The sequence below is a fragment of the Oryzias latipes genome, chromosome 15 (genome assembly GCF_002234675.1).
Source record: "Oryzias latipes chromosome 15, ASM223467v1".
NCBI classification, from domain to species: Eukaryota; Metazoa; Chordata; class Actinopteri; order Beloniformes; family Adrianichthyidae; genus Oryzias; species Oryzias latipes.
In genome coordinates, this window is record NC_019873.2 from 850,663 (window position 1) to 868,923 (window position 18,261).

The 18,261-nt window shown below is 43.1% G+C and overlaps 1 protein-coding gene across 1 annotated transcript in view; it reads left to right on the forward strand.

Annotated features, from left to right (window-relative positions):
• Positions 1 to 7,633: 7,633 nt before the first annotated feature.
• Positions 7,634 to 18,261, forward strand: part of LOC101169346 — a 101,808-nt gene continuing 91,180 nt past the window's right edge. Inside the window, exon 1 of the mRNA XM_011473278.3 lies at positions 7,634 to 8,595. Coding sequence (XP_011471580.1) covers positions 8,485 to 8,595 — 111 coding nt within the window. The 5' untranslated portion in view covers positions 7,634 to 8,484. The remainder of the gene's footprint in view (positions 8,596 to 18,261) is intronic.

Genomic DNA, 18,261 nt, shown 5'->3' on the forward strand with positions numbered 1-18,261 from the left:
GAAAAGATGATCGGTGTGGGACTTGCATGTTAAAGATGCAGACCCCAGGTTCAGAGCACTGTCTAGTGGGTCTAGATGACCCAATTCCTAATGTTAAAGTGCCTAGGATAGCAAGGGTTAAGAGAATAATTTTCTGCAGATAGGTATTCTTTTAACAGGTAACCCCCTGTTGCCGTCTCTTCCTGCCTTCGTAGATTCAGATGGTTCAGGACGTCCAAAAATGAAATGTGCAGTTGGGAAACGACAAGACACACAAGAGTTTGCATGAATTTTCAGACATACTGGTTGACAGCAAGAAGGCCCCTGGTTCAAGTCCCGGCTGGGGGACCTGAACACACTTCTGTGTGGAGTTTGCATGTTCTCCCTGTGCATGCGTGGGTTCTCTCTGGGGTCTCCAGCTTCCTCCCACCGTCCAAAAACATGCTTCATAGGTTAATTGGCAACTCTAAATTGTCCATAGGGGTGAGTGTGTGTGTGTGTGCATGGGTGTGTGATTGTGACCCTGCGACAGACTGGCGAACTGTCCAGGGGGTCCCCCGCCGGGATAGGCTCCAGCAGCCCCAAAAGGGACAAAACGGATTAGAAGATGAATGAATGAATGAACTTCAGGTAAGGAGAAGGGATGGAAGTTAGTTGTGATGATATGAGCTAATGGTTTCAATTTCTCCTGGTCCTCTCAAGGTCAAAGAACCCACATTTACCCTCTAACAGGGCCTCAAAAAAAAGTGCCAAATGAAATGTTATAGAACGCCTGACAGCAGCAAAGTCATTATTCTGTCTGTGACGGAGGTGTCAGTTACTTTGCCAGTTGGGTCCCTCCTGACATTTTACTGACATTTTACCGTCTGGATGTGTGGCATAAGCTGTCCCGTCAGCAAGGTCCCGGGGGTCTGGCCCCATTTTGGGCTGTGCAGAGAACAGGAAAATGTTCCTTACACCCACAACATGCACTAATGTTTAAAGTGAAACAACCTCAACATACTGAGCCCCTGGGGGGGCTGGGTGTTTGGAGTTTGTGTTGGTGATGGGACGGGCCAACTGACAGCAGACAGTTTCCATGGAAATGTGAGGACAGTGGCTTCCATTTGTGATCTGAACTGGATCAGGATGAATGCATGACCTCCGGCCAATTATCTGCTGAAATTTAGAGTGGTTCTCAAATAAAGGGTGGAAGAAATTGTTTTGCTTTTTTATCATTGTTAAAATGCGTATTTAAAATGTCAACTCAAACTGTAATTTACAGATGACCTTTGTGCCTTTTAAGCAACAGTTTCTCTGTTTTATCACCTGCTTCGTACCCCAAACTAGGATGCGGTTTTTTTTTTATGACACACTGTCTTTGGTAGATAAGGAATGATGCTGTTTGAAAGGTTCGTTAGAAAATACCCCTAATAAACGTTTAACCCTTGTTCTATCCTAGGCATTTTAACATTGGGAGTTGGGTCATCTAGACCCACTAGACAGTGCTCTGAACCTATTTTCTTCAATGATTTGTGATCTTCACTGGTGTCCAAGGATTACATGAAATCTTTCCACCTTTATCCACCTTTGTCATGGTAGGGAGAACACGTCAATGGAAGGGGGGGTCATCTAAGATAGCACAAGGGTTAACTTTGTTTCTCTGCTTGTAAGTTTTAACCTCCCATTTGTATTTTAAATAAAAGGACAAGGAGGGAAGAAGTTCTTTGTGAAAAAGGGTGATGGCATTTCTCCATCAAACTTTTTTCTCCCTTGTCCTCAAGAAACTTAGCTTGTTGTTGTGGCCTCTTACTGTGTTTCTCTTTATCGTCTAGGTGAATTTACCTGACACACTGCACAATCTGTCTTACTTTCCCCATCCTAAGTTGGGGAATGAGAAAAGCTGAAGGTGACGTCCACAGCTCAGCAATTTTAGAGAAAATTTGTTGTGGGATCCTTTTTCTAATTCAGCAGAGCACCGCTGCCCTTGAGCGTCCAGAGTCCAGAGTTGGGACCCTCCTACCACAGTTGGGCGGGTTTTGTGGGCTACTACAGACAGTTTATTAGACACTTTTCAAAGATTGCTAAACCCCTGAATGAAATTTTAAGGGGCTCATCAAGGAGCATGTGCAGCCAATCACCCTCGGTCCAATGGACTGTGTGTGAAGTTACATTTAAGCAGCTCAAGTTGCCCTGCACAATTAATCACAAATTTATCGTTATCGTGATATCAAGCTGTGCAATAAGCATATCGCAAAAGCCAGCGAAAATTGTGACAAATGTTTCCATAAATGTGCTAAAACAATCCTATGGCAGCTTGAATTATCTAATGAATGAGATAAATCCATTTATGCAGTTGACCAATCGGATGGAGCCCTTTTATGTCAAATGCCCACCTCTTATATACTGTAGACGAGGGTCATTTGAAGTATAACTGAAGTTATGTTGACTTTTATTTCATTTAAACTGTTGCAGGGAAATGGAAATGATGTATTTAGTTGTTTCGTCATTTCAATATTGATCACTATTATCGCATATGGCATATGAGCTTCCAGATGACTGGGAAACTACAGCAGAGATTATCAGGGAAACAGGTAGGAAGGTGGTAGGTGTGTCATCTGGATAAAGGAAAGACGGTAAAGACACTTGGTGGTGGAATGAGGAAGTACAGGAATGCGTCCAGAGGAAGAGGTTGGCTAAAAGGAAGTGCGATGTAGAAAGGACTGAGGAAGGTAGACAGGAGTACAAGGAAGCGCAGCGTAGAGTGAAGAGAGAGGTGGCAAAGGCCAAACAGAAAGCTTATGATGAGCTATATGACAGGTTAGACACAAAGGAAGGAGAGGAGGACTTGTACAGGCTAGCCAGACAGAGAGACAGAGATGGGAAGGACGTGCAACAGATAAGGGTGATTAAGGACAGAGATGGAAAGGTGCTAACAACCCAGGAGAGTGTACAGAAAAGATGGAAGGAGTATTTTGAGGAGCTGATGAACGAGGAAAATGACAGGGAAAGAAGGGAGGAAGATGTGGTTGTTGTAGAGCAGGAAGTAGCAGAGATTGGAAAGGATGAGGTTAGGAAGACTCTGAAAAGGATGAAGAGCGGAAAGGCCGTTGGTCCTGATGACCTACCTGTGGAGGTATGGAAGTGCTTAGAAGAGACAGCAGTGGAATTTCTAACGAGGTTGTTCAATAGGATTTTAGAGAGTGAGAAGATGCCTGAGGAATGGAGGAGAAGCGTTCTGGTCCCGATCTTTAAGAACAAGGGTGACACGCAGAACTGCAGCAACTATAGAGGAATAAAGTTGATGAGCCACACAATGAAGCTGTGGGAAAGAGTAGTGGAAGCCAGGCTTAGGAAGAAGGTGGAGATCTGTGAGCAGCAGTATGGTTTCATGCCCCGTAAGAGCACCACTGATGCCATTTTTGCTTTGAGAATGTTGATGGAAAAGTACAGAGATGGTCAGAAGGAGCTGCATTGTGTGTTCGTAGATTTAGAGAAGGCGTATGACAGGGTGCCGAGGGAGGAGCTGTGGTACTGTATGAGGTTGTCTGGAGTGGCAGAGAAGTATGTCAGAGTAGTTCAGGACATGTATGAGAGAAGTATGACGGTGGTGAGATGTGCTGTAGGTCAGACAGAGGAGTTCAAGGTGGAGGTGGGACTACGCCAAGGATCAGCTTTGAGTCCCTTTTTGTTTGCTATGCTGATGGACAGGCTGACAGACGAGGTAAGACAGGAATCTCCCTGGACAATGATGTTTGCAGATGACATTGTAATTTGCAGTGAGAGTAGAGAGCAGGTGGAGGAACAGCTAGAGAGGTGGAGGTTTGCTCTGGAAAGAAGAGGCATGAAGGTCAGTCGTAGTAAGACAGAATACATGTGTCTGAACGAGAGGGATCAAGGTAGAAGCGTTAGATTACAGGGGGCTGAGGTGAAGAAGGTGCAGGAGTTTAAGTACTTGGGGTCAACAGTTCAGTGTGATGGAGAGTGTGGAGAAGAGGTGAAGAGGCGAGTGCAGGCAGGTTGGAGCGGGTGGAGGAAAGTGTCAGGAGTGTTGTGTGACAGAAGAGTGTCAGCAAGACTCAAAGGAAAGGTGTACAAGACAGTGGTGAGACCAGCTCTGCTCTATGGGTTAGAGACGGTAGCAGTGAGACAGAGACAAGAGGCTGAGATGGAGGTAGCGGAGATGAAGATGTTGAGGTTCTCCTTAGGAGTGACCAGGTTAGACAGGATAAGGAACGAGTACATCAGAGGGACGGCTCACGTTGCCTGTGTTAGCGACAAAGTCAGAGAAGCCAGACTGAGATGGTTTGGACATGTTCAGAGGAGGGACAGTGGATATATTGGTAGAAGGATGTTGGAGATGGAGCTGCCTGGCAGGAGGGCAAGAGGACGGCCAAAGAGGAGATATATGGATGTCTTGACAGAGGACATGAAGTTGGCTAATGTTAAAGTAGAAGATGTTCATGATAGAGTGAGGTGGAAAACGATGATTCGCTGTGGCGACCTCTGATGGGAAAAGCCGAAAGAGAAAGAAGATTATTGCATATCGCAAGTTTTCCTCATATCGTGCAGCCCTAAGCTCAAGCAACACTTGCTATAAGCACCAATCTTGGCTTATGCCATTGCTTCTCAAATAGTGGAGGGCACGCAGTGGTGGCGGTTTTAGCCACAGGTAATACGGGCAATTGTCCGGGGCGCAAATTTAACGGGGCGCAGTGGTGACACCAGCTCAGTGCTTTGAAAAAAATCTGTGTCTCTATTGGTTTCCTATAATCTGTTATATTAGTGTTTGTAACAGCCTGAAGCTGTGAACTGCCGTCCCTGCAGTTGCTTCTGTGTCCTGTTGCACGCGTGTGTTAGAAAGAGGGGGAGGGGTAGTGGGCACAGACTGCCGGGTGAAACGGAGCACGTGATGAGCAACACCAGGATCATCACGTGCCTTTAGATGACTCAGCTCATGCTAATAATGTCATTCTTTATGAACTATTGTAGACATTTTGATGACGTGTTTTTATTTTCCATCAATGTTTTCTTTGTCTGCCTGTTGTTTAGTTGGTGTCAGTATTTGACATGCAGACAGCAGGTAATGCAGGAAAACAGCGTCACACATCATAATTTATCCATCATTTAGAAATAAAATCAGAACAATGTTTTTATCTATTTCCTCAGACTAAAAACATTAAATCTATTGGTGCTGCTGTGTTAATGTTTCAGATCAATTTACATTTAATATTATTTATTGATTGAATTCTTTTTCTCAGCATCAAATGGTTCAGTTGATCAAAATGTTTCTAGTTTAAATAATGACTGACAGATTTTTTATTTCAGGCTCTTTAAGCTTCTTTTCTGTTTTAGACTAACAGGGTTTCTGTGGCTAAATAAAGTTAATATTTGTTGAAAATGGATTTACATTGTTTTTTTTTTGTTAATGTTAAAAAATACAATTTTAGGTATACATACACAATTTTTATAGATACTTACCTATATATTGTCACCGCGCGTGTGTGTGTGTAGGGGGGCACGAAACATTTTCTTTTTCCTAGGGGGGGGCCTGGCAAAAAATAATTGAGAAGCACTGGCTTATGCTGACTTTTCAAAGCCTTTCACTGTTTATACAGATGCCAGTTACTGCAGTTTAGGCCCTATGGAGACTGGAGCAGGAGAGAGACCCCAGTTTGTCAATTTCAAGACTATCTCACTTGGTTACTAGGTGCAGCAGAAAGGCAGGAGTTCCTCACCAGTGAAGGAGACTTGAAATGATTGAAGGAGTATAATGCAGGAGAGTAAAGGACTCCTTAATGTGTGAAACACTCTCATAAGTAGTGGTCCCAACCAGTGGTGGAGTTTTGCCATCAGAATAATTCAATTCAATTTTATTTGTATAGCCCAAAGCCCAAAGCCCAAAGCCCAGCTGAACAGCCCAGCTGTTCAGCTGCCTTTAAGCCATGCATTCAGATCAAGGTGCTAGTTTTGTGTCGACTGATTAAAGAACTTTGCATGATTTATGGTTTTCGAAAGTACCACACCACCCACAAGGAATTGGAGCATGTGAGCAGTTTAGAAAAAAAACAATGTTAAGATTGTTGGGGACATTGGAGGCTGAACAACAAAATAATTGGGCGGGGCACCTTGTCCAAGCTTACAACAAAATTGTACATTCCTCCGCACCCTCTTTTCTAATGTTTGGCTGCCACCTTAAAACTCCTGTGGATGGTCTGACTGGAGCGGTGAGCTCGTTGAGTACCACTACCATAACAGAGTGGGTCAGTACAATAAAGAACAACAACTTTTTATAAGCAGCCAGCACAAACAAGATCTATGACAAGATTGCTAAGGTTTCCCCCTGCTTCCAGGATTTGGTGTTAGACCAGAGGAGAATGGAGAAGGGGAAACTTAGTGAGAGGTGGGAAAGAGAACCTCAGAGGGTTAACAGACAAAGGCCCCAAAGGTAGTTCTAGGGACCAGAACCCTTTCAGTTGGGGGGAGTTTTAGCAGGTGGTATGTGACTTATTCTCCAGCTTGCTGATGGTGGAAGAGAGACCCTGTGTGGGAGGGCATGGTTACACACAGAGCAGGGATTTTTTTTTTAAAATATATACGTATGAGAAACTAGTGTGTGAGGAGGGAAGAATATCAAAGCCAGAGGTGTGTTGTCCCTGACACTTGGGCACAGCCTGCAAGGCGGATGCCGGAGGAGAGCCCCAAAGGGTAAAATAAGCCTGCCTCTCAACTGTCTAAGCCCAGCTCACGTTCCCTAGTAGTGGGTGAACAATCCAACGCTTGGTGAAGTCTGCTTCACAATGAAAGGAAGAGTCGACATCAAAGGATCAAAAAGCGACGTCGCTATGAATGCTTGGTCGCTATCCACAAGGCTTGGAGACGCCAAAGCACAAGTCACAGCCATCATGGGTCCTCATCGGGGTGCGGATGAGAAATTAACCAATCCCCTAAATTGGTTTAGGGGTGACTGAGTTACATGATGTGGTTGTTGTGTCTCAAGTACCAAAATATATGTGTTTTTGGGCTGTAACTCATTCACCAACCCCCTGAACCAATTCTGCTAAACTTCAATCTCAGTTACTGCTTTACACATAAGTTACAGTTCTAAAACCCCACTGTTTTTAAAAAACCATGCACAATTCATTTTGGCTAAATTGTTAAGCAGAAAATATCTTGTTATCTGCCATTCAATTACGGACACTGACTCATCACAAGGCCAAACACCCGTCAGACGAGATCCTTTTTTTCCAGTTGTCTGGCTGGTGTGAACATTGCATGTGATGTGAATGAATTTATCTGGCCTGACCCGCACAGAGATAAGAAGGTGACGTGCAATAAATGAGACCCTGGGCTTACAGTAAAACTAAAAAAGAAATCCTGGATACTTTTTTTGCTCTAATTTTTCTTTTCTGGGGGTGGGGTGTTACCATTCTTTTTAAACCATTTTGTGAAGAGTATCAAGTGTTTTGTTGTGTAGTGTGTTGTGTTTGCTGTGTGTGTAGGATTTGACAACAGAGTTTTCATTTTGACCTTAAATTGAGCTTTTGACTCAAGAGTTGGGTATTTTGTGTATTTACCCTTTTTTTTAAAAATTGTGTCTAACGTTTCAGAAAATGTGTTTTAGCCAGTGGGGAAACTGTAACGTCCTGGTAAACTGGGAGCATTCAGAGCATCCTTCCTTCTGTTGGACTCTTTCTTCTTACCAGTAGGTGGAGCTTGATTCCTTTGGCTTGAGACAAAGAGAGAAGGAGATGATTAAAGGGGAAGAAAGACAGCAAGAGGAGAGGCAGGGATGGGAGGGAGGGAGAAGAGAGCAAGCGTCAGCACTCCGTGTGTTAAAAGGGCAGATGGTAACCGCGGGTAACTGAGGAGCAAACCACTCTGCTGGCCACAGAACGAGGGATCAGCGGTGAGAAAGAGGCAGGAAGGAGGAGAGGCAGCACATGCAGCGCAGCAGAAGAGAGGAGATTCAGAGAGCAGGCTGCACGCCTGCCCCGACAACCAGGAGGAGACTCAACACTTTTACTCACTGACAAAACAGCAGAGAGCCAAGAGGGAGAACTGAGACCGCAGGAGACAGTGGGAGGCAGGGGGGAAAAAGTGTCCCCTGCCAACACTTAAAAGAGATCCAGGAAGAAAAAGAGGAAGGGGGAGCAGAAGGAGGAGGACAACGATATTTAGAGGAACTGGAAGATTGATCAAGAAGCAGCTGAGATTTCAGGAAGAATTTAGACTCCGGGAAAAGAGGACCATCAATGACAGGAAAAGACTGATAAATGAGAGATGTGGGCTCAACATCTGCAGAGAAACAGGAGAATGTAGCAAATTCAAGAGAGAAAAGAGAAGTGTGCAAAGAAAGTGGAGGTGAAACATTCAAGAAGGTAAAGAAAGAAAAAAAGAAACTTCCAAAACTTGGACTAGACGTCAGAGCAGCTGAAAAAAAGTTCAGATCTTCTGCTCCCTTCTTCTTCTTCACAAAGCCCAACAGCAAAGAGACTTCAACCAGATGAAACCCAGTTGGATTCAATGGCGTGCTACTACATCGTGATCAGTTCCACCCACCTACGTGACGGGCAGCTGAGGAGCATCAAGGGGGTGTTCAGAGGACCAATCGGAGCCAGCGGCCACAGGAACACGGTGAGGGTTTACCTTCTCTTACTCTTGTCTGTTTGAGGGAACCCCCCCCCCCACACACACACATACAAGAGTCTGAGCCACTTTCCTCAGTCAGATCCAGTTTTGAGCCTGACATTAATCCATTCTAATCCAGAGTTCACGCCAGCATCCATTACGGAATTTTTATCCTCATGCTGGGAAATCGTTACCTTTAAATTATCCTCACTTCAACCCCCCCACTCACTCGACTGTCAAGTCCTTAATCATTGTTTGAGTGGAGTTAATTAATTGCCACTTCCATTAGGTTAATTGAGATTGCAGAGTCGCAGATGGGGGCCGGCAGGGCTTGGTGGGGGGCTCCTGTCTCTGCTCAGAATGCCTCTCTGGGTCTGACTGAGTTCACTGTGCATGCTCAGCTTGCACACCTCTGCGCCTGATTTAGCTTTTTGATCAGAGAGAACAACAGAAGAATCTGATCTGAACAAAAGAAGGCCATTAAGTCTGGAGGAGTTTGTGTTCTTTAGGCTGAGTGGCTCGGTTTCAATCAACCAGATGAGTCACTTTCTTCATCTAACTAAACCTGTGTGATGTTTGTAAGTAAAGATGCTCTTAAACCTTCAACAGCTTTAGAATTCAAAAAACAAGAACAAGCCCTTTTTTTTTCAAAAATTCAACAAAGCGACAAACGCTTGAGGCACTAACTCTGAGGTCTTGCCCTGGAGTCCACAAATCTGTTTGAAATGGTGGCAAAATGACCTGTCAATCACACTCCACCCCTGCAGAGCCTCACCAGCTGCATGTATCCTGGTAAAGGATGGCACTGTAAATCCACCTCCAGCCTGAGACAGCTTGCAGTTTGCCCGGCATCTGCCTCCAGCTGAGGCCTGTTTGTTGTGGGGGGCTTTGCCATGTTGAAAATCAGAGAGTGCAGAAGAACAGTCGGTAGTAATGATGTCAGTTCAGTAAAAGATGGATCCAGAGGAATGAAGCTCAAAGAAAAGCTGCTTGTAAAAGTGGGAAAGTTTTCGTGTTACAGTAATCTTGCAAAGTATAGATTCATTTACAATGAGGTGCTGGGCAGCGTCATGCAGCTGCGGTTCTGTCTGTGAAACTTCTCAAATGATGCTGACTTGCATCTATCATCCTCCCATCTAGTGTTCGGTGGCTTTACTACAGAGAAACAGAGCAGCAGAGATCCCATCCTCAAAGACACTGTGTAGGCTTAATCCCGCCCCCCCCAAAAAACTACAAAGTCTGGAAAGACTTTCCTAAGTACGATTCTGTTGGAGGTTTAGTTGGAAGCAGGTCTTCCTCTCTACGGTCCCCCACAGCTTGATCAGACTAAGCACCTGTAATGAGAAATTAGAATCCCTGTCGGTTCCTCATTTTTCTCTGTTGTTCTACTTGCTTTCTTACTCTTACTTTGGTCGTAAGTCAGTTTAAAAAAATACATGAAGGTATGGAGTACTTCCTTATCATGGCAGCTTTTCTGGCTCAAACATATTGAGGTGAAAGAAGCCCTGAATGTTGCCTTTTAATCTTGTGAATCCGTCTTTCCCCTTTCGCTCTCAGCAGAAAGAAGGCTAATTGCAGGGCCATTGCAGTTCTCTGACACTTGAACTAAGCTTGTTTTCTTCTTTAGGAACAGATTTCTTTGTGTTTTTTTCTCTTCTAGCTTTTTCTTTCCACATCATCTCAGAGTAGGCCATTAAATACTGTCAAAGAAAGTAAAACAGCAGGTGCTCGCTCACTTCTAACACACTAATTACTGTGCTTCATTAAATACACCACAAAGTAATGGAGCTCTTATTGCACCTTTAAGAAGTTACAGCTCTCAGCCTTAAATGGCATCAAACATACGGCAGAGATTCCTGCTTGAACGCGCAGGCAGGAATAAACTGTTCTGTAATTACCCACATAGAGAACTGGCATTTCAGAGGCAGTTCTGCTCGTCACCTAAACTAGAAATAGACAACTGTATGCAGGCTTTTAATTGGCAAAGGACTGCAGGACTGCTACCAGTCACCCTGTAGTCTCATCTGCTCCAGCTAACTCCATCCACAGCTTCCTCAGCACAGGCAGGTCTGATGAAACTACATGAAACCAACCATGCTTCAAAATTCAAATAACATGCTGTGTGCACAGAAAATAAAAGAAATATGTTTGCTCCAGCACAACAAGCCAGAGAGAGACAGCAGCAGATGAGGCAGGGAGCACGTGCAGAGCGCCCCAACCAGACAGACCCACCAACCAACCAACCACTTCTTTCATCCCTTTAACAAATTGTCACCTTTAAGGACTTCTGTTTCTCTAAGGTGAAAAAGTCTAGCTAAATGAAAATATGTGAGGACATTGTAAATATAGAATTTGATCATTTAGGGCATTTTTTACCCTGTTTTTCTTTACCCTGGTCGGTTCAAAAGTGAAAGCTCACCTGAACTCTGGTTCAAACTAAACAAGAGAACTCAAGAATGAGAGGAGGAAAACGAAAGGAAGGAAATGCTGTAAGATCTGTGTTTGGAGGAGAAAAGAGAACCAGAGTACCTATCCGCTGTACTTCATTCGTTGTTTCTGTCATTTTTGTTTTTACAACGGTTGTTTGGTGTGTACTTGAATTCTAGTTTTAGTTCAATTTATGCTGTTGTTTAAGTTACAGATGTTCTTTTATAATCTTGCACTGTTCCAAATGTTACTTTGCTGCTGAAGACAAAAGAATATCTATCTATCTATCTATCTATCTATCTATCTATCTATCTATCTATCTATCTATCTATCTATCTATCTATCTATCTATCTATCTATCTATCTATCTATCTATCTATCTATCTATCTATCTATCTATCTATCTATCTATCTATCTATCTATCTATCTATCTATCTATCTATCTATCTATCTATCTATCTATCTATCTATCTATCTATCTATCTATCTATCTATCTATCTATCTATCTGTGTCCTATTTTGAAAATAATTTATGTTTATCTTTGTTAAAAGTAAAAAGCAAAATTTGGACTGGAAGAAAAGCTACTTTCTCTTTATATGTTAATGTTTTATTTATTCATTCAAATTCTAGTTGATTTATGTGAATGGAAATAGTAACTATACAATAATTAAAAACACAAAGGTAACTTCACATATTACTTTGGAGCCTTTACTGATATTGATCACAAATTTCACACATTTAGTCGACTTTTATTTTTCACTAATGAAGTTTTGAGCTTTGGCAGCAGTCGAGCTAGAACATTTTTTTTTTTGGGGGGGGCAGAAAACTTTGGAAAACAGCAGAGTTAAAGGTTATTACAAATGAAAGGATCAGAATTACACTTTTTTTACCAAAAGTATTCGCTCACCCAACCTGACAGGTGTATCAAATCAAGCCCTCAGGCATGGAGACTGTTTTCACAAACACTTGTGAAAGAATGTTCAGCATATTTTGTTTTTCAACTCAAGCAAAGCCGAAAGAATCAAATGCTGCTTAAAGACCATAAAATGATGGTTGTATAAACCTGGAAAAATTGATTCCTATCAGATCATCAACTAACATTTCTTTTTTTTTTTGGGGGGGGGGTTGCTTTCTTGGCTCTTCTTTCTTTGTGTGGGGCTGGCGGTGTGGGGCCTGGGGGGGTCAGCCCTTCAGGGGATGGGACCCCTGAGCTGGGGAGACCTGAGCCCAATTTTGGGGGCTGGGGGGCCAGTCTACCAGCTTTCCCCAACTTACCCTCCTTCCTCTTATTATCGCTTATTAGGGTGTGTGTGCGTGTGTGTGTGTGTGTGGGGGGGTCAGCCTGAGATGCACTTTGGGGGTAGGAGCTTCTTGGCAGTGGTCCCCCCCCCATGCTTGCCGTATAGAAATAGGCCCCTCCCCTTGCTGGTTTGATTGTTGGTCTGCGTTCTGCGATGCTTGGAGGACTGTGTGTGGACACCAGCTTGGGTTTGATTGTTCAGACTGTTATTCATGAGAGTCCACCAGCTGTCAGGGAATTTTTCACACCTTTCCCAATATCACTGAAGCCGCCGTTTGTTGCTATAGAAACATTGATTCCAGTCAGTTAAATAACACTGAAATCCACTTGGCACAAAAAAGTTGATCCTAAAATTCCTCAGTGATTTAATTTTCACTCATATTATGAATCCACATGTTTTGGAAGCACACTGGTGCGGAGCACTCTTGCTTCGTACAGATGGTGGGGCGAAATGGCAGCAGTTTGGTTTATTTGCTTCATAGCTTGTCTCTATTTAATCTGGAGTGTTTTCAATTTAAAGCTGGAGTGCTGCTAAGTGACTTCTAAAAGCAATAATGTCCTTGAGCCACTGGCTCATGCCACTGTTCTCTCCTACGGTGCTATCAGATACCAGACCTAACAACACCCCACACAAAAAAACACACCATGACCGTGTGACTGTGTGTGAGTGAGCATGTAAGTACATTACTGTGAGCAAGGGTTTTAGCTGTGACTGTGTATGCAACTGTATGTATGATTATGTGCTATAATGTTTGACTTGCTAGCAGAGTAGATCTTCACTCCATTAATTAGTGACTGAGAACATTTAGTCCAAAAACATGTGTCTGTGTGTACATCTGACTTCCAGCTGTTTGGTGTTTGTGATATGCATCAGTGTGTGTCAGGTGTCTGTGGCATAAATGATCATGTTGGGCAGTTGTAAAACGCACAAGTATGTCGTGTGTTTGTGATGTGCACAGCTGTGTTATGCAGTTCAGATGTACACACACATGAGCCAACTGGCTGTAGATGCAGGGGCAAGGAGGACATGTGGAAGAGGCTTTGTCTGTGAAGCGTGTGCTTCACAGACAAAGCCTCTTCCAAAAAGGTGATCCAAGGAACATTTTTAAATCGCTTGTAAATGTTTGTACAGTGAAAGAGTCTGAAACTTTTGCCAGAGGACCCAAAATGCTGGAGACCAGGCCTGGTGGCAGACACTTAAACATGTAATTAATAAACTTAAACATGACCAAAACTAAAGAAACAACAAAAGGCTGACCGAACAGATGAGCTGACAATCTGAAAAGCAGAACAGAAATGAACATTCTCCTTTAGATGCGTATCTTGAACCTCGTGTAACTGAGACGGAAATAATAACTTGACTAAAACCAAGAAACATCACACAAAAGTAAACCCAAGGACACAGAAAGGCAACCAAAAGCATAATAATAATCTTACTCATTTCAAGACATTAATCAAAGGAGTTACTTTGTCTAGTTTGTGTGAGGGATCAGAGAAAACGGTCAGTACAGCCTGTTTCTGGAAGACTGGAGATTCTTTACTGTTTGTTTTTCCAGTTTCAGGACATGGCTTTAAGCATGTAAATCAAGCTTCTTTGTGATGCAACTTCGTAGAGCATGTTTTGCAAAACTCCAGAAGCATAAGCTCCATGAATCATCCTGGATTTAATCTCATCCCAGGAAAATCCTCAAACTGCTGCTGAAACTGGAGCCACCGAAACCCACATTAGACTCTGACAGTGAGCCAGTGGCTGAATCTTTGCAAATGATGAATCCTCAATTTCTACGGTTCGGTTTGTGCCAGCAAGAGGGAGGAAGCAGAGAGCAGCTTTTTTTCTGTAAACTTTAGAAAACACTTAGATGGTGTGTTAGTTTCCTGACATGTTCTGTGAGGAACCTGGTCTTCACCTGGAAGGAACCTGGCTCTAAAAGAAACTGCTCACTCAGAGGAAGAAGCTCCTAATGAGTGATGAATGTTAAAGTACATTTAAAGTAGCGCCATCGCTACTTAATTACCATGGAAACTGAAGTGGCGTGTTGGAGGTGAGTGGGCGTCAAGTGACTTGGATGAACCTTGTAAATGTTGTGGGAGGGACACGGATATGAAGGGGAGGGGGTTGTCAGAGTGAATGTGAGCAGATGGAGATAAATTAAGGAGACAAGTGAGCAGAGAAACTGAGCGGTTGCCATGAAACAAGTTGTTCTTAATTTACTCCACACATCTGGAGAGACAGAGAAATCTACCTGGATTTAAAAGTTGTCTTTTTTTGTAGAAGTCCAACTAAAAATTCGTACATAGTGTGGCTGAACTTTCCAAAAGATCTCAGACAGGACTTTACGTCTAAACTGTGATGGTGGTGTGAATCTATCTATAATCAATTTTGGAAAATACCATTTGGATTGAGATACAGTAGGTTTAAAAGGTAAAAATGACCAAGTGCATCAGCAGACAACACACATGTGATGTCATTAACATGGATCCGTCCATCATTCCAGTCCAATGTGTGGACAGACTTTGAATAAAGTCATGTGACCATCCAGTGTCTAGAATGTTCTAAGAATGTTCCTTTTGGATTCTGTGGATGTGGAAAAACAACAGTGGTGAACTTTAGGAAACTAACATTTGAATGGATTTGACATTCATTCTAGTTTACTTGTTTGTTTGGACAGATTTCATTTCGCATGTTACATAAGTTTGTAGCATACGAAAGCATATTTTATTTTCATGACATTCCGATAAAAAATGTGCGAGCTAGCTAAAATTGCAACAGTTGCAAATTCGCTACGTGCACGCCGTTCAAAATCTACAACTTCTAATTCCAACATTTTGTCCACATTAGCTTGGCATTGATGCCCGAGAAGTTACGAGGCAATCGCTAAAAATCCCTAGGACAAGTTTTCGTTTGTATGTGGTACTAACACTTGTGCTATGACCCCATCCTAACATTGACGTGTTCTCCCTACCATGACAAAGGTGGATAAAGGTGGAAAGATTTCATGTAATCCATGGACACCAGTGAAGATCACAAATCATTCAAGAAAAAAGTTTCAGAGCACTGTCTAGTGGGTCTAGATGACCCAACTCCCAATGTTTAGGTACCTAGGATAGCACAAGGCCTAAAGGTGCTTTTTTTTAATAAAATGCAAGATGGCGGCTTTTTCCCAAGGTCAAAGGTCAACAACACTTCTGTAGTGTTTGTGGACTGGAGCTGGCAGCAAGTGTGTGCAATTGCGTGCAAATTGCTCAAACAAAGGTGTCGCTTTCCCATATCGTGGGAAAACACAAAAATCCCCAATTCTAAGAGTTCCCATTATGATCGCTGGCCATGATGACATCATCTTTGGGGGTGGGGTGACGTTGACTTTATGGACAATTCATTTTCAATTTATCCGAGGTGTGTGCACGTTTTGGTGACTTTGCGAGTACGCGGCGGGGGTCACATTTTCACTGAAAATAATCTGTTCCTTGCAGTCAGTGATGCTGCTGCGGGCCATGATTAACATGTAGGATGGCCACACAAAAACTATGATCTGATTGTCTAACTTCCTTATTTCCAACATCAGGCTGCACTCAACGAGCACATAGTGATGTGATCAACACTAATGAGCTCCTTATGCAGTTTGCAGGATCCGAGGGGGGTCAAAAAAATGAAAACAATTTGTGACTCCCCTGCGTCTCACCTACCGCCTGGAGAAAAAATGTCCACGAGTGTTTGTGCTCTACAGGTACACAGAGCGGCCTACGACCTTGATATTTTGTCGTGGACGCCCCGCAGAAGTTTGCCCATTTTTCACCTCAGACAAGCATGCACAGGTCAACCCCTGGATGGGTGCATGCGACACAGGCATTTAGCAGTCTTCACCCCAACTTTTATTCTCACCAACAGCACTCATTATCAAAGACTTCATCATCCCCACCCCCCTTTTCCATGAGCAACAATACAGATAATCCTGGGGAAACGACACAGACCGCTGCTTTCTGTAATGTCTTCCATCATCCAGATTTTTGCTCACGTGGAAACAAATGACACAGCAGTCAGACCTTTTCAATGTTTTGTCCAGCACCAGAAAAAGCATTTTTATCTTTGGATCTATTCCTGCTGTTAGCTGTGGATCAGCATGCTCCAGCAGGATTCTGTCCCTCCACACCTAGCTGCTGTCCACCCCATCACAAAGAAGCTTGGTTTTAGAGACAACTCAACTTTCTGGAGTGGTGCCTCTTTATAGACAGGATGGACTTCACCTCAGTCATTTGGAAAGGATGAAATTATCTTTAAATTTGCTGCTGTTCACTGCTTTCGATTGGTCACATTCAAGCCCCCACAGTCATGCATTTGTCTGGATCACAGCAGAACTCTGCTCACCCTTTGGTGTCCGGATCACCTGCTAAATGTGCCACCTTCTCTGTGCAGTCCACAATTACATAGGATTCTGTATTCAGCCCAAGAGCATTTGCAGAAACGCCCTTGTCACCATTCAAACCCAGAATTCATCTTCTCATGACGGATCAGGACAGAACAGAATTCCACTAGAACAAACTATGGCCTTTTTAAATGTCCAGTCATTATCTAACAAATAATCTCTTATGTATCAGACGAGTTGGTTGACCTGCTGTGAAGGGACTTGGATGCCAGGTTTGGCAGTCTCATTCTAAAGGCTACACTTTAAACTACACTCACAAGAATGGAGAACATAGGGAAGGGCGGTGGTACTGCTGTTGTCCTGTCAGTTTTCTTTCCAGACATTTTTGCAGAAAGAATTGCCAACAACCACTTTAACCTAACTTTTCTCTTTTTTAACTATGGACCCAGTGCTCGTTTCCTAATAAACTATTATGTAAGAGCTCTAAGGAGTTTCAGTTTTAAGGAGATCAACTCTTACATGAAGAAACCATCAGTCATGGTTTGGTTGGACCAAAGTGCAACTCTCTACACAGTAGACAGACTCCTCCATTCCTTAAAAGAGACCTGGCTTCTTTATTTCATTCATATTTTCACTTCATAAAGACAGTTTCACACTTTTGTCTCTCCAACTTTGCTCCCAGAATACCATAAACCCCATATTTTTGGGGCATGCCCCAACTCTTGTGCACAACTACAAATTGGTTGTTTTCTTGTTCCAAAATGTTCTTTCCACTGACTTTGACCTGAAAGGCGGGAACATTTAGGGGAAATGCCAGGCTCCCACTGCCATGTTGTTATGTTGAAATGTTTTTTTCTTTGTTCTCATTTTGTCTTTTGGGTTTCTGTGCAGGCTGGCGGTGCCTCCACCCATTCACCAGTGTTCCTGTGGTGCAGTCACAGCTGCCTGCACTTTGATAATAAGCCACCCAATATTTAAGGCCCTCTCCATATGCATTCAGTGTTGGCTTTTACTGTCTTCATGCTATATTCTCAGTGGCTATGGTTTTGTTCTTAAACCTGTTGGACCTTGTTACGTCTTTGTTTGTGGTTCTTCCCTGCATCCAGGTTCCTCACCTGCTTGCCTGACCATAAAAAATCTCTAAAATTACCCTGACCCTAAAATTCATGCTTCACAGTTGGCTCAGGATTAGCCAGGATTATAAAGATGTTGTCAGAAATTGTACTTAAGTTTCAAATATGTTTTGCGTTTCATGTGACAAATATGATGCAACGCTTGTCTCCTACCACAAAGAGGAGCAGGTTTGCAGGTCTGTCATGTCAACTTATTTAGTGATTTAATTGTTTGCTGTTGGTGTGAGCCATAATAAAGATGCCAAGAGGCTAAATACTTTTCCCCTGCCAACTATGAGTAATGCTGCTGGACGTATTCTGCTTGCATGGGACTGAGAAAACATTTGAACGTGATCTTAGGCTTTTGGATCAGGCTAACAAAGAAACCGAACAAGTTAGCCCAGCCAAACTGAGCACATTGATGCTTAGATGTGCCAGGATGGGAACTTTACTGAAGCCTTTTGCTGCAT